The sequence below is a fragment of the Corapipo altera genome, unplaced genomic scaffold (assembly GCF_003945725.1).
Source record: "Corapipo altera isolate COAL_440 unplaced genomic scaffold, ASM394572v1 50, whole genome shotgun sequence".
Lineage (NCBI taxonomy): Eukaryota > Metazoa > Chordata > Aves > Passeriformes > Pipridae > Corapipo > Corapipo altera.
The window spans coordinates 1346450-1370742 of NW_020884889.1; the positions used below are offsets into that span (position 1 = coordinate 1346450).

At 49.9% G+C, this 24293-nt stretch overlaps 1 protein-coding gene across 1 annotated transcript in view; it reads left to right on the forward strand.

Annotated features, from left to right (window-relative positions):
• The window catches only part of IGDCC4 (immunoglobulin superfamily DCC subclass member 4), an 88963-nt gene that overhangs the window by 44271 nt on the left and 20399 nt on the right, over window positions 1–24293 (forward strand). Inside the window, exons 5-11 of the mRNA XM_027644397.1 lie at window positions 14342–14476; window positions 17025–17180; window positions 17709–18119; window positions 18809–18973; window positions 19915–20052; window positions 21500–21670; window positions 22221–22454. Of these exons, the coding sequence (XP_027500198.1) occupies window positions 14342–14476; window positions 17025–17180; window positions 17709–18119; window positions 18809–18973; window positions 19915–20052; window positions 21500–21670; window positions 22221–22454 (1410 nt within the window). The remainder of the gene's footprint in view (window positions 1–14341; window positions 14477–17024; window positions 17181–17708; window positions 18120–18808; window positions 18974–19914; window positions 20053–21499; window positions 21671–22220; window positions 22455–24293) is intronic.

Here is a 24293-nt window from a genome sequence, read left to right on the forward strand (position 1 = left end):
CGGCCCAAGCAGATTTCTGCCTGGAGTTCTCACCCAAATCTCTCTTCTGCAGCACCACACCACCCGCTGGCTGCTAAAACAAATATGCGAGGTTGAGTTTTTCACCAGATTGAGCTGATAGTGATGAAAAACATGCCTGTTAAATCTCTGGGGTTTTTTATAATTGGGGAGAAGTATCTCCAAGACAGATGGGAAACTGCAGTGACCTGTGCAGGCTTCAAACTCCTCCACCAGTGACTGGCATGGTATTGATCCTTTTTCGTTTTATCACTTCACCATCAGAGGGACATTTTGGGATGCCCGGACTGGCTTGAGGAGTCTTTCCTCCCTGTTCAGAAGCAGCTGATAGTAGTTAGAGTGATGTGGTCAGGCAGAAATCCTTTGCCAGTTTCGAAAAAACTAAACTAGACCAAAACAAACAAAGAATTCCGGGAAAAATAAAAATGCAAAACAAACTGAAAAACAAAGTAAAAAGGAACAATAGCCTGAAATTACAGCTATTTAGTGTTGCTTGAGTTGCTTGTTTGGAAATATCAGGGACCAAACTCTTATGTGTCTGCAGGCAGGAGCAACTAAACCATTTCCCTCCCTGCTGATGGCTGGGGAGTCCTTTGTGGTGAGGTAAGATGACAGTCCAGCCTTTAATTCCTGCTGCACTGCCAAGGGCCCTGGAAAAGGTTTATGCAGTGGGATCTCATGTCTCCTTACCAGCTGTCCTCTGCTTTGGTGTCCCTCTGGCAGCACTGGCATTGCTGTGTGATGATGATCCAGTCTGTGCTCGGGGCAGATTTTGGGGTCTCACTGGTGATGATGCAAATGCTTCCAGCACTCAGGCCTGGGAACATCTCGTGTTCATGCCCCTTCTCCTGCCAGACAGGGCTGATTTTAATGGGCTGTGCATAGCAAAAGAATCTGTTTCCCTATAACTCTTCTCCCCAGTTGTCCTGTTCCTCCCCCCTGTTCCCCCTGTTGCCGATGTGATGGCTGGGAATTGTTCCATCTCCCTTATTAAAGGCCTTTTCTCAGTAAAGGCAGCAATTAGCATGACACCTCCTTCTGTCATATCTGCATGGCCTAAAAACCCCAAAAGTATTGTTTCCCTGGACAGTGTGACTTCCCCCATCCTGGGGGGAATTCCAGCTGTGCTGTGTGTCCATGCTGGCCTTCCCCAGGCAGGGCAGGGAGCGGCGGCGCCGCAGATGTTTTGGCTGTGCAGACTTCATGGTGCAAATTTCCAGACCTTCCCTGGGGAAGCTGGAAGGGAAAAGAGAGCAGACAGGACAGCAGGATACAGTCACGCAGGCCTGCTGTCAAAATAGGGATAGCTTGGATTTTCCCCTTGGATCTGCACTGCTCCCCAGCGGACACAGTACCAAACACATCTGGCAGCTCCTACCCTTCACCCCTCACCTGGACAGGTGATGAATGCCCAGCCCTCTCTGCCCAAAAGGGCATTAGGAGCTGCCTGTGAGATGCTTTTCCCAGGCTCTGGATGTGCGTGCTGCCTTTCCCTGGGATTAGCTGTGTCTTGTTTCTTGTAGCAACTTTTCCTGGAAGCGGGCTGTGGAGCCCTGCTCTGAACTTGTATATAAAGAACAAATTCCCTGTGTGTCCTGGTCATGTTCCCAGTCCCTGACATGCACATGGAAGTGTTGCCACGCTTCATAAAGCAGCTCTCAAAGAGGAGTAGCAGAAAATCTTGGGGAACATGACGTGTGGTCTCAGTAGATCACTTTACCTGTCACTTCACTTTTCCCCTCTGTGTCATGCATATGCTTGCTCTCTGTCTGTTTTCATGGGAATAGAGATTCCTTCTTGCTGTGTGTTTGCCCCACCACTGGCACAATGGGACACAAATAACAGTCAGAAGCTCTGCTTCTGCTAGAACAGTAGATTTTTGCAAGGACTTCATCCCTTCTGTTTTTAAATGACACAAGGAGTGGGACTCCCCCTAACTCGCATTGCATCATCCCCACTGAATGAATACTGGGATCTTTCTTCTCCACAGCAAAGCTAAATTTCACTTTCCTGCAGTTCATCCTATTAGTTGTGATTGCACAGTGTTGGGAGTATTAAAAAATTCTTGTTCCTCCTTGGTTTTTAATCTCTTTGAGTATGTACAAGCAGTGTGGTGTCCCCTAAGTGACCTAAAGAAAGGATCTTGGCAATTTTAGAATCTAATAGAGTTTTCTCCCACTAGGGCGAGAGAAGTACCAGACGTTCAAACAAGACCATCCATTTTGAGATCCTGACCCCACAGCTCCTTCCTGTAGATCTCAGTGTTTGTGTCTTTTCATATTTACTGGTTATTGCAGAGGAGTGGTCAAAGCATGGTCCTGGGAGCTCCTGGGTTCTACTTCCCTCTCTGTTGTTGGGCTGCAGAGGAGAATCAGCACTTTAATTTCTGTAAATAGGGATAATGTAATAAATAGTCTTGGAGTTGCCCTTTTGGAAGGGAGTCAGTCTGGAGAGTGATTATGGGCATTCGATGCCAGAGGGCTTTGAGGGGCACGTGCAGAGGGATGTGCAGACACAGACCTCAGTGTGAATGTGGGATTTCTGTTCCTCCTGCCCTCTGCACCCTATTCCTGCTCTGTGTGTGTGGGGTGGCCGTGGTTGCTGTTACGCATATGGGGAAAAACCTTTGCCTCAGACAAGGCTGGCAAGAAGCAGGATGTGCAACAGCTTTCCCCCAGCATCGACAGAACCTCTGTCAGGGGTGATGTTTGTGCAGTGCTGCTCCAAATGATCCTCTCCCTGTGCTGCAGTAATGCAGAGACAGGAGAACAGAGCGGGGCGATGGGTGAGGGTCTGGGCTGAGCCACTGAGGAGTCTTGCAGCAGCTGAGCACGTCCCCCGTGAGCTGGGATTTAGTGCCGTGTTATTAGAGATGACACTGCGAGATTGCCGTTGGCAGAACATCATTTACGCTGACAGTTGTAGCAGCTCGCTGCAGCAGTGTCCCAGGAAATGGATTTTTCAGCCAAATATGTGTATGAAATACAATAACAGGGACAGAGCTTGGAGGCAGCTAAACACCTTCAGGTAGTTTTTGTTCTTTTGGTGTTTGCATTGCAGTGGCTTGCAGGAACCAAGGGAGAGCCCTGGTGGTTCCTGCTCCAAAGGGCTGTAGGAAAACAGAGCCGTTGACTGGGCTGAGCTTTGGGGATGGAGGGGAAGGTGCTGATGAAGTGAGCAACACTCGCAGTTGGCCACCACCTCGCGCAAACAGACGCGCTGTTACCACAAGTGGATTTTCAGTCCCTGCATGTGCGAATGACGTGCTGGATGCTGCCTTGGCGCTCAGCCTGAGCCCTGGCACCACGTGCTGGGCTTCTCTCGCGGCTTCCTGCACAGGTGCCGTGCAGTCAGGGGACAGGGAAGATTGGATTTGGGTCAGTGCTGCTCTGGTGTGACCTCCCTGAGTGCTGCCGGGCATTGATCCTGTGTGTGCTGCCCTTGGTGGAGAAGGGCAGCGTTAGCCAAGAGTGGAGGGATGGTCCCACCTGGACAAGGGTGGTCTTCCTCCGGCAGGAACCCATATGGCAGAGGCAGCAGCGCCCTGCAATGCTGTGGGGGCACAGCTATCCGCAGCTATTTGTGGGCATGGGACACTGCTTCTGGGAGGCAAGAGTCATGGGAATGTGTAGGGAGAGAAAACACAGGGTGGGATAAAGCAGAGTCATGGGAATGTGTAGGGAGAGAAAGTGCTGGTTGGGATAAGGCAGCTGCATTTTTGCTCCAAGTTGTTTGCATAATCATCAAGTGATGGAGAAGGAAACATCCCAGTTCCAGCCTGGAATTGCCATGTTCCTGTTCCCTGTGCCTCTTCTGCTGGGCACAGACTTGTCACTTTTCCCCCCCTCTCCTTTTAGCATCCTGTTTTTCTTTGCCCTCTGGTCTCTCACTTCACTAGCAGTTAAGCAGGGAACTGCTCTGCACTTGACATCCCAAAAGCTCAGCCATGAGGACTCTGTTTACGTGTGTTTCACAGCTCAGGTTTCCTGGGAAGCAGGTATCTGAAGCTGTTTGCATACTGCATCTGATGGATTCTGTAAAATGCTCTTGATCCTGTCTGTGGCAGAATGTGCTAAGCAAGCCATGGTAAGTGTGAATTCAGAGGAGATACACAGCATTTCTATCTTAATAAATAGATCATTAAAGCTAAAAGTGCATTTTTGCCCAACGGGAGCTGTAAACTTTCGCTCTGTCTCCCTTTTGCTGAGCCTGGCAGTGCTGATGATTTCAAGCACCCATGGAACAGGGTTGGGACCATAGATTTTGGGTGAAACTTGTGAAGGGCTGGTGCAGGTGTGCATCAGGTACCCTCCCAAACACACAGCTCTGCTTGGCTGGGATTTGTAGGAGGCCAGCATGGATCCCACCCCTCACATCACCGAGGGAAAGCTGCTTGGAGCTCAAGTGTCAGCAGCCTGTTCTGGGAGCCCAAGGGGGAGTTCCAGCTCAGCTGTCTGTGAAGTTTGGTGGGGCTCTGATATGCCACACTCCTGACAGCTCCAGCAGCCTGCAGTGACAGAGGGTTTGATACAAAATGCAGAGCCCTCACCTCCCATTAAGCACAACAGCTAAGCCCGAATGGTGCTGAAGTGAGTGGCAACAGAGGTGTCAAGGATAATAGAGCAGAACAAGGGATGTACAGCTGGGAATAGGTGAGCTGTTTCCAGGTCCTGAGGGGAAACTGGTCTCTTCCACATGCAACATTAGCATGAGCTGTCAGATGTGGCCAGCTCTGCTTCCAACTCCTGAAGAGGAGGGATGGCTGCATTCAGGGGTGGTTTGTGGTCCTCCGGTGTTCTTCACATGCATCTCTTACTAATCCAGGTCTGCTGTGCTTTTGAGGCCTACTGGAATAAGAGCTGGTGTTTGGTAAGGCTCAGACTGAAGCAGGGTTTGAGCAGCAGGCTCCATTCAGTTGTCCTCGGAGAGCCTTTTGATGGTGGCGTTATCCTGCGGTGCATCAGCACATCTTCACTACAGGGATCACACCTGGCCTCTCCTGGAGGGTGTGGGACAGGCTGTGCCTGCGTGGTGGGGCTGGAAGGGAGCTAAGAATAGAGACCATAATTAGGTCAGCAGCTTGCAGTGGGCTGTGGGACAGGAAGGTTGATGGGTTGTGGTTGGGCTCCTGATGACACTTGTTAATTATTAATCGCTGGTGTTACAGCAACGCCTCAGTATCTCTCTGAGGTCAAGGGCTAGCTGTGCCCTGCGGCACTGACAGCATCCAACAGCTGGAGTGAGGATGTTGGAAGTGTCTGGGGGCGTAGCAAAGCTTGTGGTCCTGTTGCTTTAGACATGGGACAGACGCATGGAGCAGCCTTGTCCCTGTTTCCACGACCCTCCAATGTCTACAGGCCCGGTGGTGCTGAGGAGCAGGAATGGGGTGAGTGGGCCCAGCCTGTGGGAGAGGTTGAGTCAGAAGCTGAGCCGTGCTGCTCTGAGTGCTGGCTTGGATATCTTGGATGCCAGGGATCACTCAGAACACAACTGGGAGTTTGCCTTCAGTAACTGAGAGATGTTGTTGCCCAACTCTGTTTCCAGTGCAGCTGAGGGGCAATGCCACATGGATTGTGGATGAGAATGAGAAGCAGGAAGAGAGAAAGGATGGGATAAGGAAGACTCTGTGTCTTCAGGCACAACCTTAGACAGATCAGGGCTCTCTGTGGCACTCAAAAAGTGTCCAGCCGAAGGGCTTTGACAGAATCCGTGGGTATCAGTAATGATCTTTCTCCATGGAAAGCCAGCTTTTCTTCCAGACTTTTCCTAGAGAAACAGATTTGCATTGTCCTGAGTGAATGCAGATGCATCCATCTGCTTTTAGTTCTCCCTTCCAAGTTGGCAGTCTCCGTTTGCTGCCAGACTGTGTTACTGTGGGCTCCCAGTGTGTTGTGTGTTCACAGCGTAGCTTGTGGGAAGCATTCTGTGTACCTGGCACCAGGGAGACCCCACCATGAGATGCCTCCCCAAAATGTTCCTCTTTTCAAAGCTGTGCATGGCAGCAATGTGAGGGGCCGCCTCTGGCAGAGGGAGTGGGACAGAGCACAAGCTGTGGTCACAAGGAAAGCGGGTTGTGCCCTCCTGCGTGGACCAGGGCCTCCAGCCTGATCCCTCTCTGCTGTCCCTGGATGTATGTGAATTGCAAATGGATCTGATGTTGCAAATAAATCTGAATTGCAAATAGATCTGATGAAATAGGTGTCAGCCCCTGGGAAACGTCAGCCTCAGAGCACAAGGAGGAAGTGACTGGAGTGAAATGTCTCCGGTCACTGAGGCAAGGTGAGTAAGGAGGAGTTTCAGGGGGACTTGTGAACCAGAAGGGTCTCCTGTTGACCATGTCCCCATTTCACTTCTGTGTAAGAGGCAACAAAAAAACCACCTTACAGGTTTTTTCCTTGGAGATTTCTCCTGCATCATCCTGGAAGGTGATGTGCTGGCCTAGGAAAAGGACAAAGAGCTGGTGACATGAAGATGTTCCCACTGCATACAAGAGGCTGGGAAGTTTATGTCCTCAGGCCCAGTTGGTGTTTACTGATTTGGAGGGGTGTCTATATTTAAAGCACTGATACTGTGGCTTTTGTTAGGGATCTTCTGATGCTCTCTGGCTGTTACTTTTGCATCTTCACTTCTGTGAAAAACTGTGTTATGAACCCTGAGCAGATGGAGTCACAGAGATGCTGAGATGTGCCCAGAGCAGCACAGTGAGTTAGTGGCAGAGACCAGGAGAGACTTTCTCTTGAACCACTGGACTAGGGCCTGGCCCTGCTGGGAAGCTGGGACATCATCCTGGCTGGTTGCCAGCCATGGGACATTCCTGCTGCACTGTGGAGGTTCCTGTTGTGGTAACTTTGCAAAGCAGCCTCTTGCAGCCCTTGTTTTTCTAGACTGTTTCTGGCAGCTGCTTGGGAATGGCTGGGGCTTGCAGTGCTTTAAGGGCTCAGCTTGAGTAACATAAGCTGTCTGGGTCTTAGGGTTAGGGCAGGGAGACTGCTCTGCTGTTCTTCAGACTGGAGATAGACACTCAGGGACACTGAGGTACCTCTGCTTTTTTCTTCACTTCTCTTTCTTGCTCACCTGATCTAAGGCTCAACTCTCACTGTATGCCGAGTGATTTTTTTATAAGCAGTTTGTTTACAATAAGGTCTGTGATGTGCCAAGAAATGCTTATTAATTAGTAGTTATTATCTAAAACACTATCAGTGCTGCTCCAACATTGTCCTTCAGGTAGGTCTCAGTGACCACTGTGCCCTGAGTTTGGGTTTCCTATTCCATTTGCCACGTTCCAGCCCACGGTCCGCTTCTACCTCCTGCAAACTCTCCGTGATGTATCTTCAGGCTTCCAGGGATTCTTCAACCCTTTGGCTGACTTGGGCTGTGGCAGAAACCAGGAATCCCCAATTCTCAGCAGCTCTGTGTGCAGTGGGGCTGCAGGGCTGGCGCGGCCCCTCCTGTTTATTTTGCCGGGCTCCGGCTCGGGGCGGTGCAAATGGAGGCGCTTCCAAGCGCTCTGGGGAAGCGAGCAGGAATTCGTCGTGCAGTCTGGCTGGCTCCCGTCCCTCTTGGCGTGGTGAAGAGCAGTTCCAAATGCGTGTACGCAAACAGAGAGCCAATGTTGACAGCTTTACAGGAGCTGGAGTGGTGGGCAAAGCACACCCCGGCTGCTCTGCGGCAGAGCTAAACGAACCCTGGACGTACAAAACTCCTTAGCCTGAGGGACCAAGGGTTTGGGGAGTGGGGGAAGAGCCCCCCTAAAAGTCCAAAGTGATTCCTGGAAACCTGCCACTGCTCAGCCTCTTCCTGGGCTTCTGGTTACAGAGAGTTCAGGGTGTCAGCTTGTGGCTGAGCCAGTACATTAAAGGATTTAATTTCTGAGCTGAAATCTGTCAGCTGTATAACGAAATGGAGAGGAATGAAAGAGGGCTGCCTGATGGCCCCTCTGCCTGTCTGGACTGAGATCCGTGTGCTCCCAGGGCTTCCAGACACAGGACATGGAGCTGGGCAAAATGTTGAACAGGCTGTTGTTTCTCCAGCCAAGTGAGAAGCCATTCCTAGAGCAGCTTCTCCTGCCACACTCGTGGAGAGACCCCAGAAGCTGTGGCAGGTGCTGGTCTGAGGAGTGTGCCCAGGTAGTAAATGGACACTCCTCATCCAAACTCGTTAACCTGTCTCCATATTTTTTTTTAATCATAGAAGTATATTTAATCTATTAAATTCTCCATTTTACATGTTTATGCAAACATGAGAGGAGCGGATTTTGTGAAGTGCAGGTTGGACCACACATTTTGGGATCTATTTGCTGACTTCTCTGTTGGGGATTTTGTGGCAGTAGTTTGAGATACAAGTGCTGCATGTGGAGGTCTCTTAATAGCACTAAGAAAGTGATTGAACTTCTGTGTTTTAATAATTTATTCATGTTTCTTTGTGTGCTGCTTTAAACACAACAGGATATGCCACTGCACTGCTGCAGCAACAACTTAGTAAGGAGGAAGAGAGACTCTGTCCCCATTCCAAAACGTGGACATAAATTCTTCCCTGTTCAGCTTTTCAGTTCAATGTTTGCATTGACAAATGCATAACTGCTTACAAACTGTTTGGAAGACTTGAGGTAAAAAGACAATACAAAACTGATTTACTGTGCTCATAGGTATTATTGGGCAGAAATAACCTGTTATGCCAATACCGTAGCACTGTGCAGCAGAAACTGAGTTCCTTTTCAGCCTCCCTTCCCAGGTGACTCTTGTACTGACCCAGACACTCCACAGCTGCCTGGAAAGGGAAAGGAAAGGAACATTTCTATGGGCAGTGGTGCTGCCACATTGCACTGGGACAAGTTCTGCTGTCCTAGTACCAAAGCATTGTCTGTGCTGGAGTTTCTGCTGTGGCACAACACCTAAAGCTCCTGCAAGGCTTGGGAATCAAAGGCTGCAGAGGAATTTTCAAGGCTGAGAACCATCAAAGAAGAACCAAGTGTTTGGTGAATTGAGTCCATAATCTTGTAACTAAAAGTCACCCCTCCCCTTCAGTGTCAGGAAAACAGAACATGGATCCAAACTGCCACAGACACTGGTATAGCAAAGGTGGAAGAAAAAGCCAAAAAAGGAAATGGTAAATTTTGGAAAGGATATGTGTTTGCAAGAGCTGTGTTTGGGGAGGAAAGGAGGCAGTGTTTGACTTGTGATACTTTTAGGAGGCCTGATTTAGGGTGTCAAAAGGGCAGTATTCAGCTTCTGTAGTCACTTACGAAAAATCCCTGGTGCCAGTCCTCTCTTGGCTGCTTTGCTTTCCAGTTTGCAAAGCTATGCCTTGCTGTGTTTGGGTGAGAACGGTTCAAAAAGAAGAAATACCTGTTGCTAAGAGTGCTCAGGTGTGAGATCTGACATTGTTTATATTGCCCTCAGAGCAGATATTCTGTAGTGTTCAGATACAGTTGGGCAAGTGTCCTGCCTAGAGATTTTACTTGCTAATTATCTCCTGTCCTGGGTCTAGCCCAGAAGTAGAAATAAATTACAGATAAATTTCCATGACAGTGTAAAGAAAGGAGGAAGGCAGGTCTGGAGGATGTTTTTTCTCCTCCATGGCTGCTGTCAGCTTTCTTCCTGAACAGTCCAGGAGGTCTGTGAGTTATCCCAGAAAAGGCAGAGAGCTCGGGAGTGGGAGTAGGACACGCTCTGCAAACACAGCACCCACATTTTTGAAGGTGTGTGCTTTGCAATGGGTAATTTGCTCCTTTATTGTCTGCAGAGTAACAGCAGTGACAGCATTGACTTTCTCTAATGAACAGCTGCTCAGTGCTAGGATCTATTCCCGGAGGAGGCTCGCAGGGATGAATAAGGTTTCATGCTCCTCCTCCGGAGAGGGTGAGAAAGTTCGTGGAACAGAGATTGTTGCTTGATTGTTGGATATCTCCAAATCTTGACCTGCTGACAGCTGAGAGCTGAATGTGTCGCCATGCAAGTCGTGTTTGACCTTCCAGCACTCTTACCGAGGCAGGGTGTTTATGGAGTTGGGAGAGAGGTGTTAGTTCCCATCCAAGAAGTCATCCTCTTGTCACTGCAAACGACCATCACAAATTGGCTGAACAAAAAGCATTTTCCTCCTGTTGCACTGCCTGAATTCTTCGCTGATGCTCTGCACTAACAAGAGCAGGGAGGCGGGAGAGGATCACTCTTGAATTATGGATGCATTAGAGGCAGAGCCAAGTTATGAACTCTTAGAGTTGGAAATCACTGATGTATGTTATAAGTCAAGCCATGACCTCAAATAAACATTCCAAGTTTTGTCCCAAGCAACTCCTTTTTGACATCCCTGCTCATCGTTCCCCTTCGCTGTGAAACGACGCAGATTGGATTTGTGGAGGTCAGGTGGGAGGTCTGTGTGCTGAGATCTGTCTGGCTCACTCACTCGCTGTCTCCAGGTTCCCTGTGCTCCCCTCCCCACCTCCTTTTGCTTTTATAACACATGATCATAAATGATGTGTTGTATTTCCTCTGTGTCTGCCCTGAGCCCAGCTCCAGGCACTGAGAGATGCCTGTGAGAGCAAGGGTACAATGAATGGAGCACCCAAATTTGGCCTGACTCTCCTGTCTCATGACAGGCAACTGAGAAGTCCTCTGTAGTGAGTCGCTCAGAAACAGTAAAACTGAGGGGAATATTTTGAAATATTTCTGCAGATGATCAGTGAGTCTCTTGTTCTGTGGTAGCACCTTTGGTGTCTCCCTGTGCAGACACAAGTGTGTGCACAGGTTAACAAACTGTGCAGGAAAAGAGCTGCCTTCTCCAACTTTCAGTGCCCAGAGGATTTCCCTCAGTCCTGTGCAACAGTCCCAGTCACCCCAGAGCCATTCCTGGCACCCCATAGGTGGGTTTTCAGTGAAAGAGGGTAAAATCGATCCATCCGATTCAGAAGGGCAAAAAGTCCATAAGTGATGGTGGGTTTTGATGTCAATCCATGGGCTCTGCCTTGGGCTGTGCAAAGCTTTTGCCTGGAGCAGCTCTGCTGCTTGGAGAGGCAAAACAAAGCTGGGAGAGGGGGGAGAGATCTCAAAGCCCAAGTTTTAAATAGCAGCACTGTGAAAGCTTTTAATACCCCAGAGCGGCCAGCACAGCGCAGGTGCATTCAGTGACCTGTTTTGTTCAGGCAGTGAAAGATGGCTTGGAAACTGCAGCTCTTTTTTTCCTTTGGTTCTGAGAATATTCCCTCTTGACCTGAAATGGTCTTAACGGCAGCGGAGACAAAAAACCTCACGTTGGTTTTACTCTTTGCTGCGTGTTGGAATCCCCTGTGTGGAGGTTTTCCGGGTCAGCTCAGTGCTGTTCTTGGGAACTCCTCAAACCAAATGAAACCCAGTTTGTGCCAGTGAACCTGTGGTCCATTATGTCCAATGGATGGCAAGGGAAAAATGCGCTCCAAAGGGGCTCAGTTTAAAGAGGAGCTTGGCTTGTAGACTTGCTCTGAGAGACCCACGGTGGAACACAAAGCTGGAGAGAGATGTGTTTGCGTGTGCAAGCATTGTAAGGGGCATTCATCCATGCACACACCCAGGAATGCACTGGGAAAGCAAGCAGAACTGTTTGAGTTTATAATATAATTTCAGTAATAATCAGATGTGAGGTCTGGACTAATATGTTTTCCCAATAGCTTTTCAAGGCTGAAACTGAGGTAAAATCCCTCTCCTGGTGACTGGCAGCACTACCAGGCAGCTGAGGGACCAAGTGGTACAGGACAAGTGCCTTCAGGTGAAGTTTCTACAACCTGTAAAGTGCTTTTGCCAGTCAGCACCTGAGGCTGTGCACCTGAATGCAACAGATGAGTGTTAAAGTCAGGTTTGAGGAGCTTTCTCTCTTCCTCTGCCCTAAGCTCAGTAGAGAAAGCTGCTTGGAAATCTGGCAGGGAATATATTGCCATCTGGCTGGTGTTATTTTTTCACTCTAGATTTATTTTTTCCCCCAGCACTGCAGAAAAAGACAGCTTTGTGCACACAGACGTGTTTCAGCCATGTCCTGCCCAGCAGGTACGCGGCAGCCGGTGGTGTTGGGTAAAGAATCTCACTCCCGTTGTAGGTTGAAGTCCTGCCATGTATATTCCTGCTTCCAGGATGTGGATTGTTGGCTGCTGCCCTGCTTGTTTTCATCAAAAGCTGCCGTGGCCCTGCAGTCTGATGCAGGACTTGTGGATATTAGTGCTTTGTTGAAAGCTGCTGTTGCAGAGAGCCTTGCATTTCCCTGATCCTTCAGCTTGGGTCCCTGGTGTGAGAGCTCTCATGCCTGTTTTTGCATTAAGCCCATTTTCTGTCTCAGTATTTCTCAGACCCAGCCTTGGCACCACAGCGACCAGGACTTCAGTGAGACCTCAGAATCCTTATGTGATGTGTTTCCTTCTTGTCCCTGTGTTGTCCCCCAAATTGTCTTGCTGCAGTTGGGTGTGATGGCTGTGAGGCTGCAAGTGTCCATGGACAGAATGATGGGAGCAGGTAACGATGTGGTGGAGCAAAGCCCTGGCCAGCCCAGGAGACTGTGTGTGCCTGCCCACTCCAGCCCCTCTGTGCAGGGTGCTTGTTCCACTGGAAGGAGGACAACTGGCCTGGCTCTTCCTTTGTGCCCCAGGGCAGCTCCTATTGCTGGTGTTTGCCCAGGGCTGGGGTTGCAGGTCAGCGTGGTCCGACCACTGCCCCAGGTCAGGGTCCAGGGGTGCTCCTTGGTCTCTGCTTCCATCTGCTGGACAAGCACTGGCTCCTGCTCACTCCCGGTCTCCCTTGGTGCCTCAGGGATTCTGCTGCTCCTTTTGACTGTGCTCATGTATATAATACTGGGGATGGAAATCCCTTTCACGCACGTATGGACCGGGAGAACATTTCAGTGTTGAACCAACTCTTTGGCAAGACTGCCCTGCTTAGAGTGAATGGCAATGAGCCTGGGGATGGGCTGAGCACAGCACATGCAGTGCAACCCTCTGTGGCCTCCTGCCATGCAGGCGGCTCTGCCTGCTGAGGCCAAAGCTCCTCTGCTTTGTATCCACAAGGAATTCAAATATGGGTTGTTTGAATGCTGCATGAATGGCCAGGGAGGGTCAGGCCAGACGTCCAGCAGTGCCATCTCCAGAAGTGACCACAGCAGATGCTGGAGGACAGCATGTGAAAAAACTGGGAAGAAAGAATATGGTGTTTCCTTGGACGTCTCCCTCAGCATCTGACAGCCAGGATCCCTGTCAGACAAAGTATCCCAGTGAGGACCATTTTGGGCTGGGGACTGCAGTGAGACCATATTTAACAGTCCCAATAAATGTGTCCGTCATGAACTTGTCTGAACCTCTTCGGTTTTGAACTCTGGAGCATCCTGAGAGTTTGTACTGTGCAGAAAGGTCCTGCTTTTATTTATTTGAGACCTTCTGCCAACAACTTTCTCTGCAGGCCTAAGAGTTACTGGTGCTACGTGACTCCTCTGCATTTACTTCTCCCTTCAACAACAAAAGTGTCCCTCAGAGCTAGAGGTATTTGAGAGAGCTGGAAGAACAGGGCTGCTACTGTTGAGGGTCAGGAACAGTCTGGTCTGCTCAAGAGTGCTCCGGTTGTTTTCATCTGACAACAGAAATTTGGCTGCTGCAAAGGCATTTCCTTAACCTTCCCTTAACCTCTGCTCAGCAGTGGGCAGACACAGGCAGAAGGTTGATTTCAAGCAGAATATCCCATTCTCAAGACATTGTGCAATGCAGCCTGGAGACCTTCCTGTAAACCTCGCTTGGTTTAAGTGTTGGCTGTAGGTCTGTGCACGTACAAGCTGCTCGGGGCTCTCTCCTCCAGATGATGGCTGATCAGTCTTTGTGCTGTCAGGTGAAGGCTGGGACACAACCCTGACCTTTCCTTGCTGCAGTTTACAGTCCAACATCTGGCTGTTAGGATTTCTGTAACCAAGTTACTGGATTCTTCCTGAGCTGTTCCAATGCCTTGGCGAAGGCTGTGAGTGTTGGTGTTGCTCTGAGGACAGCAGTGACTTTTTTTGTCTAGACAACAAACATCCACGTGGCAACAGTTTATGAAGGTGCTGGGTTGAAACTACTAATTTTCCTTGGGAAATCCTGATATTAATTTTTACGAAGGCCAGCATGATTAGAGTAAATCTGCAGGGCAGATTGTTCATTGCTTTAGTAAAAATATCATAGTTATGTAAAAGCAAGACCTGCTTTTCTCCTCCAAGTGGGCATGAGCTGTTTCCACACGTGAGACAGCCCAGGGAAGCATGGCCAGGGAGCCTGGGCTCTGCCTTCTCTGTTTCTCTAGGGACTTTGCAACTTGTAAGGACAGACTTCTCTTTTTGTTTTTGCCATTAGGTTCCCAGCCAGCAGGAGGAGATGTCACCATCGTGGCTGCTCCGGAGAACACCACGGTGGTGGCCGGGGAGAGTGTGGTGATGGAGTGTATGGCAGCTGCTGATCCCACCCCCTTCGTGTCCTGGATACGACAGGGTGAGTATAAGAGACAGGGTTAAGTCTGTGTTGTCAGGAGGAACCTGTGGATACTTTATTTTAAAAATCTATTAAAAGGTGAAAAAATCTGTGGGACGAGAAGGGTGCTCTCTATATTGGTACCTAGTGATGTAGGTGTAGGGTGTCCTTGCTGAAGTGGAATTATTAATTAAATCTTGAAGGTTACAGAGCACATGGTTCAATTTATAGTTGTTTGACCTGTGAAATACATGATGTTCTAGTTCCTGGATGCCTTTTGATCTAAATTAGTCTTCCTCATTGTATGAACTTGGGCAGTGAAGGTCACGAAGATGGGGTCAGGTGTATGTCACTCCTCCGGGGACTCGGAGGTTACTGAGGATACTGCAGACTGCCATTGCACTGGAGAAATAACTTGTATTATCCTGCAGCATTATAAGAGTTGATAAGATCTGTTAATCCTTGGAGTGACTGGGACTGTTGCAGGGAGGGTTTTGTTGAGTGGAAGGATCGAGGAGCTGCTGAGGTCTCGTCAGAGGTGTACGAGTGAGCTGGGATGGCAGATGTTACCCAGGGCTGATAGCCAGAGCCACGAGGAGGATGCCAGTGTCACTTCACTGAGAGTCACATCCATCAGATGTGTTTCAGAGGCTCTGACTGAAGATGTTCTCAGCTCAGAGGTTGATTCTCTCCCAGAAAAGGCTCTCAGTCATTTTCATAAATCCGGGTCACAGTTAAAGACTCCTCTCCCCTGTAACTGTTAATCATGGTTGGTTTTCAGCCCAGATTTGTCCACGGGCAGTGATTTTAGCATATAAAAATATTTCCTCTTCCTCACAAAAAAAGAGCAAAAAAATCTCAGAGGATACAACTTTGGAAATCAAAGCAGCAAGGATTAAATGTTCTGGCAGAAATATTCCTGGTTTATCCCGTGCACTTCACAATTACAAATGCTCAACGTTCCTGTGCTGATCACTTACTCACTGCTTTACTGAGAACTGCTGATGCCCATAGCAGAGTAGATATTATTAGAGTTAATTATCATTGTGAAAGTTTTTTGGAAGGAGGGAAGACAAGTGGGAAGTAGGGAAAGGCTGGTGTACCAGTTCTTTCCATGCTTTATTTCAAGTGTTTGCTTGGTCCCAATCTGCCTCCTGGTGTGGACTGTTCAATTAAAAAAGATGGATTAACAGTGCTAGTTGTTCTGTGTCACACAAGCACATTTCTTTCCAAGCCTTCGTTAAGGAGCAGGCTAGGTTACTGGACCATTAGTCATGCAGGGAACACCAAGGATGTACCTCCAGCTTGCCAGTTTGGCTCTTGCCAGCCTTGGTGGTGTCAGCTAATTGCTACCATCTGGAGTCAGGTTTTCCAACCACTCGAGTGCAAGCGGGGTGTGCAGATTGTCTCCTCCTGAGTGTGCAGCCACTGAACTGTGAGGCCATGTGAAGCCCCCCAAAATGGAGGGAGGGGGCAGAGGGTCTGCTCTCAGCCACATTTCCTGCTGATGGTGCTAAGCTGGTGCAGCTGCTCGCAGTGGAGGTGGGGAGTTTTCTTCTGTGTGAGATCCAGGCTCAGCTGAAGCTGTGAGAGGTAAGGGCAGGCAGTGCTGAGGTTGTGCTGCTGCAGGTGGAGAAGAACAAGGTCTGGTGGTGCACAGGTACTGCACAAATTGGCAGGTTTTCCCAGACTGCTGACTTGTGCCAGCCCTCCCATCCAGGCCTTTCCTCAGCTCGTCCCCAGCTCTGGGCTTTGTCTCCCACATCATTCAGAGGTACCAACACCACGTCCTTGTGTTTGTCAGACCAGATAAAAATGCTGAGAATATGCAGTGCCCAGCACCAGCCTCTGCACTGTCCATGATGCTGAGAAGCCCAGGGCTAGTTGAAGTTGTAGAAGGGCCACTTACAGGCAGGGATACAGAGCCACCCTGTCCTCCTTCCCTACTCAGCAGTGCTGAGCACCTGGCCAGGAGAATGGGGAGAGGGCAGCTCACAACCCATGTCTCTGACATGAACACTGGAGCCCCAAGGAGAACCAGATGCCTTCCTGATATCTCACAGCCAAGCTGGGGACAAGGAATGAATCAGGAAGCTCAGTAAATTTGGGTTCACATCCGGGATGCAGAGGAGGGAGGAACCCCTGAGTTGTCAGTGACTCAGCACTCTTGCTGACATTGCATTAACGAGTGAGGGGAGGTGTGTGTGTTTGTGATGGGGGTCAGCAGGTAGATCCAGCAGCTTTTCCAAAACATGTGTTAGCATGGCCTTCCCTTGAATATGCTGTTCCTGAGGGCTCTCATTGCAGGCACACCCAAGGCATCAGAGACTATTCTGATCCAAAACAGAACTTCTTCAGTTATTACAGGCTAAACTAAACCTTGTGCCAGTGTTGGCTTGAGCTGTCAGTCAAGCACTGAGGTGTGTCCCAGTGGGAACCCTCCTCTGGGATGGACTTTGGGATCTGGGGGTCTCTCCACTCCCCAGCTGCGATCCTGGTGTCGTTTACAAGCGCTCATAAAGGGCAGCCTGGGGCTCCCTCCCACATTTGTGCACGTTTCTTCCTGCAGATGGAAAGCCCGTGTCCACAGATGTGATTGTGCTGGGCAGGACCAATCTCCTCATTCCCTCCAGCCAGCCCCATCACTCTGGGGTGTACGTCTGCCGGGCCAACAAACCCCAAACCAGGCAGTTCGTCACCGCCGCCGCCGAGCTCCGGGTCCTTGGTGAGTAGAGAGCAGGGAAATGCTCCAGGTAGAAATGCTGACTAGGTAGCTGTGGATTGTGTGAACCAGCATCCAGGAGATCCCCAAGGAGCTGCGTTTGTGGCCTGTGCTGGGTAAGATGGGAGCCAGGTTAGAGCCAGGAGGCCCTGGATTGGGATAGCTCTCAGTGGGAGTGTCACCTCTTTAACTTGGGGTTTAGTTCCTGCTATTTACTGAACCGTTTTATGCCTTATTCTTGTTCTCCAGGGTTCTCCCATGGAAATCTCTATCAGCAATTAACTTTCAGTATCGTTGAAGCCAACAGGGAGAACAGCCTAGGATCAGGGAATGCAGCACATGATTGATACAGAATTTATTTTTCCTTTTGGACAGAGTCTAAATTAAGCCTCTAGAGTCTGCCTGGCAAATCCTATCTTGTAAGCAAAGCTGCTGCTGAATAAAACATAGCACCGAGTGGGGAGGAGAAGGGATTTGCTCTGCTATCTTTTCCTCCTCCTTCCCTCATTAATTTGCCCTCTCCCCTCCCAGCTACTCCCAGCATCTCCCAGGCTCCTGAAACCATCTCCCGCACCCGAGCCAGCACGGCCAGGTTTGTGTGCAAGGCGGAGGGGGAGCCAGCCCCCACCATCCACTGGCTGAAGAACGGGGAGCCCATCCTGTCCAACGGGCGCGTGAAGGTGCAGAGCAGCGGGAGCCTGGTCATCAACCAGATCGGCCTGGAGGACGCCGGCTACTACCAGTGCGTGGCTGAGAACAGCCTGGGCACGGCCTGTGCCACGGCCAAGCTCTCGGTGATCGTGCGGGAGGGTTTGCCCAGCGCTCCCAAGAAGGTGTCGGCCGTGTCCCTCTCCAGCACCACAGTGCTCGTGTCCTGGGAGCGCCCGGAGCACAACAGCGAGCAGATCATTGGCTTCTCCTTGCACTACCAGCGGGCTGTGGGTGGGTGTCACTGCCTGTGACCTCATTAAAGGCACAAGGCACAGGTTGACTTTCCTTCCCAGCAATTGCAGTTGGTTTAGCTCTTTTCGTTGCAGGTAAAGGAGTTTTCTCTTGGAGTCAGCACCGGCCTGTGGCAGTGCCTGCGGATTAGTCAACATGTTCTGACTTGTTGAATGGCAGTAGCATGTCCACATAGCTGAGTTGTCTGGATTCTTATGGGACCAGGCACTTCTGATTTTATACACAATGATTTTATATGCAAAGACTATGATTGCTAATGGAGATATTAACCAACTACATTGTGTACAAGGACAATCACTAAATTGTTCACACTCAGAATCTAAAGTGAGGTACTTGGGTCTCTTGGCGTCTGTCTTCCCAAAGAGCCAGCAAGCCAATACTCTTGCTGAACTGCTGCCAGAGCTCCTCTGGAAATTAAACTGGTATCTGCAGCTACCTCAGCATGGAGCTCGAGTCAGAATGGAGGTGTTAACATTGAGGCATTGGATGTTTCTGCTCAAAGAACTCATATAAGAGGTGGGGCTTGTGCAGGTGCTGGGGGCATTGGAGAATGCATTGATTTTTAAAGTGTATTTACACTGTGGACCTTGTGAGTTAAGTGATTTTTTTTTTTTTAAGAGTGTCTTGGCAGTTCACTGACCTGCTGATCAGTGTTTCCTTGGCTCTAGGAACAGATAACGTGGAATACCAGTTTGCTGTCAATAATGACACCACTGAGCTGCAAGTCAAGGACCTGGAACCCAACACCAACTATGTCTTCTACGTGGTCGCATATTCCCAGCTCGGAGCCAGCCGGACATCCTCTTCCATCATTGTCCAGACCCTGGAGGATGGTGCGTTGAGTTAAATGGGCACTGGTGCCTAAAAAATATTCCTGGCAGTAGCAACTCCTAGAAACCCAAACCTGCACCTTGGTCTGATCGTCACTTGGGTGATTAAGGGCATGAAAATGACCTGGCTGACAGTGGGGCCCATGAGAATCCTTTGGGAACTGCAGTCAGCTCCTCAAGGCTTTCACCCAGCTCATATGATATTGCTCCAGGCTTGACTCTGGGCCAGACTTGATTTCAACTCAGAAGAAACATCTATTGCAATTTGTAGGGGTGGGAGCAGCCTTGAGGTCAGATCCCTTAAGAGCCAGTAGTTTGTGTTGATTTTGCCATTTATCACATAGCATTTTGTGAGCAGTAGAGGCAGAGTGCCAGGAGGACAGCTGCCCAACGGGAGGACATGCACAGCTTTCCACAGGCTGCAGGACAGAGGCAAACAGTGATGGTTTTGGCAGACCTCATGTGCTTTATGTGCTTTTAATGCTCCCGACAGTGACCTGCGTGGTCCCGTGTGTGTGTGTGTGTCTGAAGCCTGAAAGGCTGAGTTGAAAGCATGAAAGCTGCTGCAGCCAGAGCTGTTGTTCTTGAGGGAATGAGGATTCCCAGGCTGCAATCTGGATCTGTGAGCCATTTCCTTTAGTCTCTCCTTTGTGCTCCACATACAGCACAAGCTGATAGCTGGTGTGTGCCAGCCTGCCCAGTCTGCAGGGGACATGGATCCCTGGGAGCAGTGTGGCTGGACAGGCTCTGCTCAGCCTGGAAGTGGAGCAGCCCACCATCTCCCCTCCCCAGACACCCCTCAGATGCTTTGAGGGGTATTGGTTCCCCTTTGTCACCAGTGGCCAAGATCAGGTAGTGGCCTCCAGCCAACTCAGAGACCTGGCAGAGATGTGTTGAGGTCTTGCTCTGCTCTTTGCTGACTTCTCGTGGTTGATTCCACCCAGTTCCCAGTGCTGCCCCTCAGCTGTCCCTGTCCAGCATGACTCCTGGTGACATCCGTGTGACGTGGCTGCCCCCTCCTCCAGAGCTGAGCAACGGCAAGATAACCAAGTATAAGATCGACTACTGCACCCTCAAGGAAGGTGAGTGGAGCACCATCTGGGGGGTTGAGTCCTCTGCTCCAGGGGTGTTAATAGTGTGTCATGGGGAGGGGAGGAGGTGAAAGGCTGGAAATGGGGGGACCCCTCTTACCCAAGGCAGAGCAGCTCTCTTGTAGCCTGGCCCTGCTGGTCATGGCAATGCCTTGTGCTACTTCACATGACTTCAAGGTGCCTTTTCCTGTGACTGTGGAGGAGCTGTGTCCCCAGGGGAATGGCCTGACCCATGTTTGTGCTGCTCCAGGAATGTCTGCATAGGCAACCTTTCACTGCCATCTGAACTGTGTGTTTTGGGGGAAGAGCTTTATGCTGCTTGGGGACGAGGGGTAAATGCTTTCACTTTCTTTAAGATGGAGTCTAATCAAAGTGATCCCTGTGGAAAAAAACCAAAACCACAAGTAATCCTGTCCAGGCTGTGTTGCTCTATTGCTGGGTGTTTTCCAGTTTTATTTACACTGTCAGGTACTCTAAGCAGCGTTCAGCAGGGATGGTAACATTTACCTACCCTGGATGTGGCTGTTCCAATTCCATGTGTGCTTGCTTTGCAAATCCTTCTGGGTATTTGCTCTTATAACCACCAAAGCTCTGCAGCTTCTCACTTCCCAGGGTCATGATTCTTCCTGAGAGAAGGATGGGGAGTGTGAGGTGCTGGACATGTTCCCATGTATTTGAACTGGGTTAGTAGTCTGTGCTGTGATTCCTGGCTCTTGTTCTTTGCCTTGAGCCTGCACATGGCTCTGTGGCGTTGTAAAACCTTGGAAACACTTGCAATCCAGGGATCACACTCAGCAATACTCTGTTACATAGCAGAGACAGCGCTCCCGGCTGAGTTAATGCCAGGGGAAGCTGAAATTAAGACCTCTGCATTCTCCAAACAGGCAACATGAATCTTCAGCAAGACCAGTTAGTTGTTGTTGTGAAAATCCCAGGCCATTCTTAGTTTAAATTTCCTGTTATCCCCCTTATGAACTTGGGTGGGCTGAAGAGGGAGTGATAAAACCTTCGTCTGGCTTGGGTGAAGGTGTGAATTTTGCAGAAAGCAGGGCTGCTGGACAGTTCTGGTTCAAATTAAGGTGAGGATTTAAATACAGCAGTGAGAAGCACTGGAACATACCATCAGCTCCCATCAGCTGTGCTCATGTTCTGCCGTCACGTCAGCAGCAGGGTTTCTGACAGCTCCCTCCGGGCAGGCTCCGTGTGCTGAAGGCAACCTGCAGTTTGGAATGTGATGAAGGGAGTTGTCAGTCAGGATATCAACTCTGCCCAGCCTTCAGTTCTGGTTTCTCTCGGTGGTGTGAGATTGCACTGGGCCAAGCCAAGCCAGCCCAGGGCGTTCAGACCACGTGGGGCAGCGAGGCTTGTGGCTGCTCAGCTGTACTTCCCTTTGGCTGGGAAATCCCTGTTTTCAGTGGTGTCCCCTTGGTTCCAGCAGATCAGGTCACCTCCATCGAAGTGGGTGGAAATGAGACCCAGATCACGCTCTACTCGCTCCATCCCAACAAAGTGTACAAAGTCCGGATCGCAGCCAGCACCAGTGTGGGATACGGGGCCCCCTCCGAGTGGACCCAGCACCGGACTCCTGACAGAGACAACCAGACACACGGTAGGAGCCTGGGAATGCCTGGGATTTGGGGCAGGGTGTGGGGAACTTCAGCCATTGTCAGAGATTCTTGCTTTGCTTTGGGAATTACAGCCATTGGTTTTGGTTAGAGCAAAGTGCTCACCTTTATCTCACTGCTCAGCAGCCCCTGTACCTCCCCCTGCTTGCCTGGGCAGTGGGTCTTTCCTCCCTCCATGTGCAGCTGGGAAAATTCTTAAAAAAGAAAGAAACCCCAGACCCCAATGTTATGACATTTGGGAGGGAATAGACAATTCTGCCAGGCAGAGCTGAGCCCACACCAGACTCCAGCAGTGGTTAAAGACAGAAATATCTCAGAATACATTGAGAAATCCCCATAGTGGCTTTGTGACATGGTTGTATCACCCAGCTGGGAATGTAACTATCCCACTCTCCACTGCCAGGCAGTGGAGACATCCCACTCAGCACAGCCTTTCCTCACATCCCTCCCTCGCTACTGAGGACAGGGAGGATTCAGTAGAGCAGGGACATGGAGACAAGTGGCTGAACGTTCTTCTCCTGTTCTTTTTCTCAGTTCCCTTTGCCCCAACGGAATTAAAAGTCCGAGCGAAGATGGAGTCTCTCCTGATAACGTGGCAGCCCCCAGCCAACCATGCCCAGATATCTGGCTACAAGCTCTACTACCGAGAAGTGGGCCCAGAGGAGTCCAGCAACGAGAGCCCCTTGGATGGTGCTGAAGATGAGAGCTGGGACGTAGGACCCATAAAACTCAAGAAGAAAGTGAAGCAGTATGAACTGACTCGACTAGGTTAGCTGGTTCCATCTTCCTAGCAGTTGGTGTGGAAACCCAGGGCCTGTCTCTTGAACTTTGCAGCATCCCAGGGTGCTCCCAGGAGGCTCAGTTGTTTGCTTGGCTGGAGATACACAGGCCCAGGGCCATGTGGGCTGTTTTAAGAGCACTCCAAATCCTTTCTGGAGTGGGGCTCTTGGGGCTTATTCTGAGCAGAGTTTAAGCCACGGAAATTTCTGATGCCAGTGTAGCAGGGCTTGTATTTTTAACCAAGGGTAACCAATATACTTAGTATATGCTAATAAGTGATTCTTAATCAATTAGTGTTTTTAATGTGTCACTGTAAAGAGTGCCAAGATTGAAATCTCCAGTCAGGACAATGATCTCTCCTTCCCTGTGTGTTTCTAAGGAGCTCCATAATTGCATCCTGTTTGAAATCTCTCTGTATCACAATGCAGAGATGGGATAATTCACAGCATGCTAATTTTGGGGCAGTATTCTCCTGCCCCTCCCTCATAAAGGAAAAGGGATGGAAGAGTGAGTGTCCATGGCTGGAGCACATCTGCAGGGCAGTCAGATCTGCCTGCCTGGCTCACTGCTCTCAGTGTTTCCCATAAGGAGTTATGTCCCTAACATCTGATTGTATTAATTAATTGATTTGCCCGTTGATACAGGATGGAAAGAGAGAGGGGAGAGTCATGGAAGATGAAAGTGGAGTTGTTCTGTCCCCCACTTCATGCTTCATCCCTGTTTTTGCCCAGTGAGCCGAGCCTGCAGGGTGCGTGTGTCATGTGCTGGTTCATCTTACACTTGTGGCATATTTATTATGCATGGTGGGAAGGCCAGGCTGCAGCACCTGGAAGGGCTGGTTGTGCCATCACTAAGTGGGTTCCCAGCTCTGCCACAGCCATCTTGCTGCTGAGAGGGTGTTAACAGTGATGAGCTTCTCTGAAGAACTTTGGTCTGTAATTATTGCACTGGGGGAACCACATGTGAACATCATCACGCGCTGCTCTAACCGCTGGCAAGGCAGCCAGCGGAGGGGCTCGGAGTGGGCTGAATTGGTTCCAAATGCTCTGGCATGGTGATGCTGAGAGGGCTGCTTGTTCTCCTGTAATTACTTCCTTAAATTTGGGCATCCGTCAAGCCCTAATGGTTTCCTTATGACCTGGGGGTTGTGTGTTGGCTATTGCTGTGTCAGGAACAGAGTCTCGGGTTTCTCCCCGCCGTGGATGTTCCCTTTTCTCCCCTTGTGCTGTTGAATGATGTGCTCCTGCACGCTTCCAATAAAGGAAGGGTCAGGAATCTGGTTGTGCTGAGGAAGGCAGGGGGTCTGGATATGAAACAAGGAGGAGTGGTTGGGATTTAGAAGGGTTTAGTTTTACAGTGCAGAGCTACCCTGTGCTGGTACTTGGGTCTGCGTCTTGTAGGCAGAGCTGGTAGTGGTCTCAGGAAAGGTTGGCAGCCCTAATGTGATCTGCATGTGGGCTGATGGAGAATCAGCTGGGGGGGTTTCCCAGCTCATGGATGTCTGCCAGGGAAGCACAGCACTGGAAACCTCTCCTGTGATTCCCCTGTAAAAACAAAGAAAATGCCCAACACTGTGTCTTGGGAGTACCTACAACAATCATCAAGTCCAACTGCTTGACTGCTGACCAAAAGTTAAAGCAGATTCTGTCTAAATGCCTTTTAAACACTGACAGGCTTGGAGCATCGACCACCTCTCTAGGAAGCCTGTTCCAGTGTTAGCAATGGTGTCAGGAAATCCCAGGCTGGGTACTGGGAAAACCAGGCTATGGCTCAGATGTGGTCACATACCATGTCAGTGCAGGCAAGGTCCAGCACAGTGCCTACATG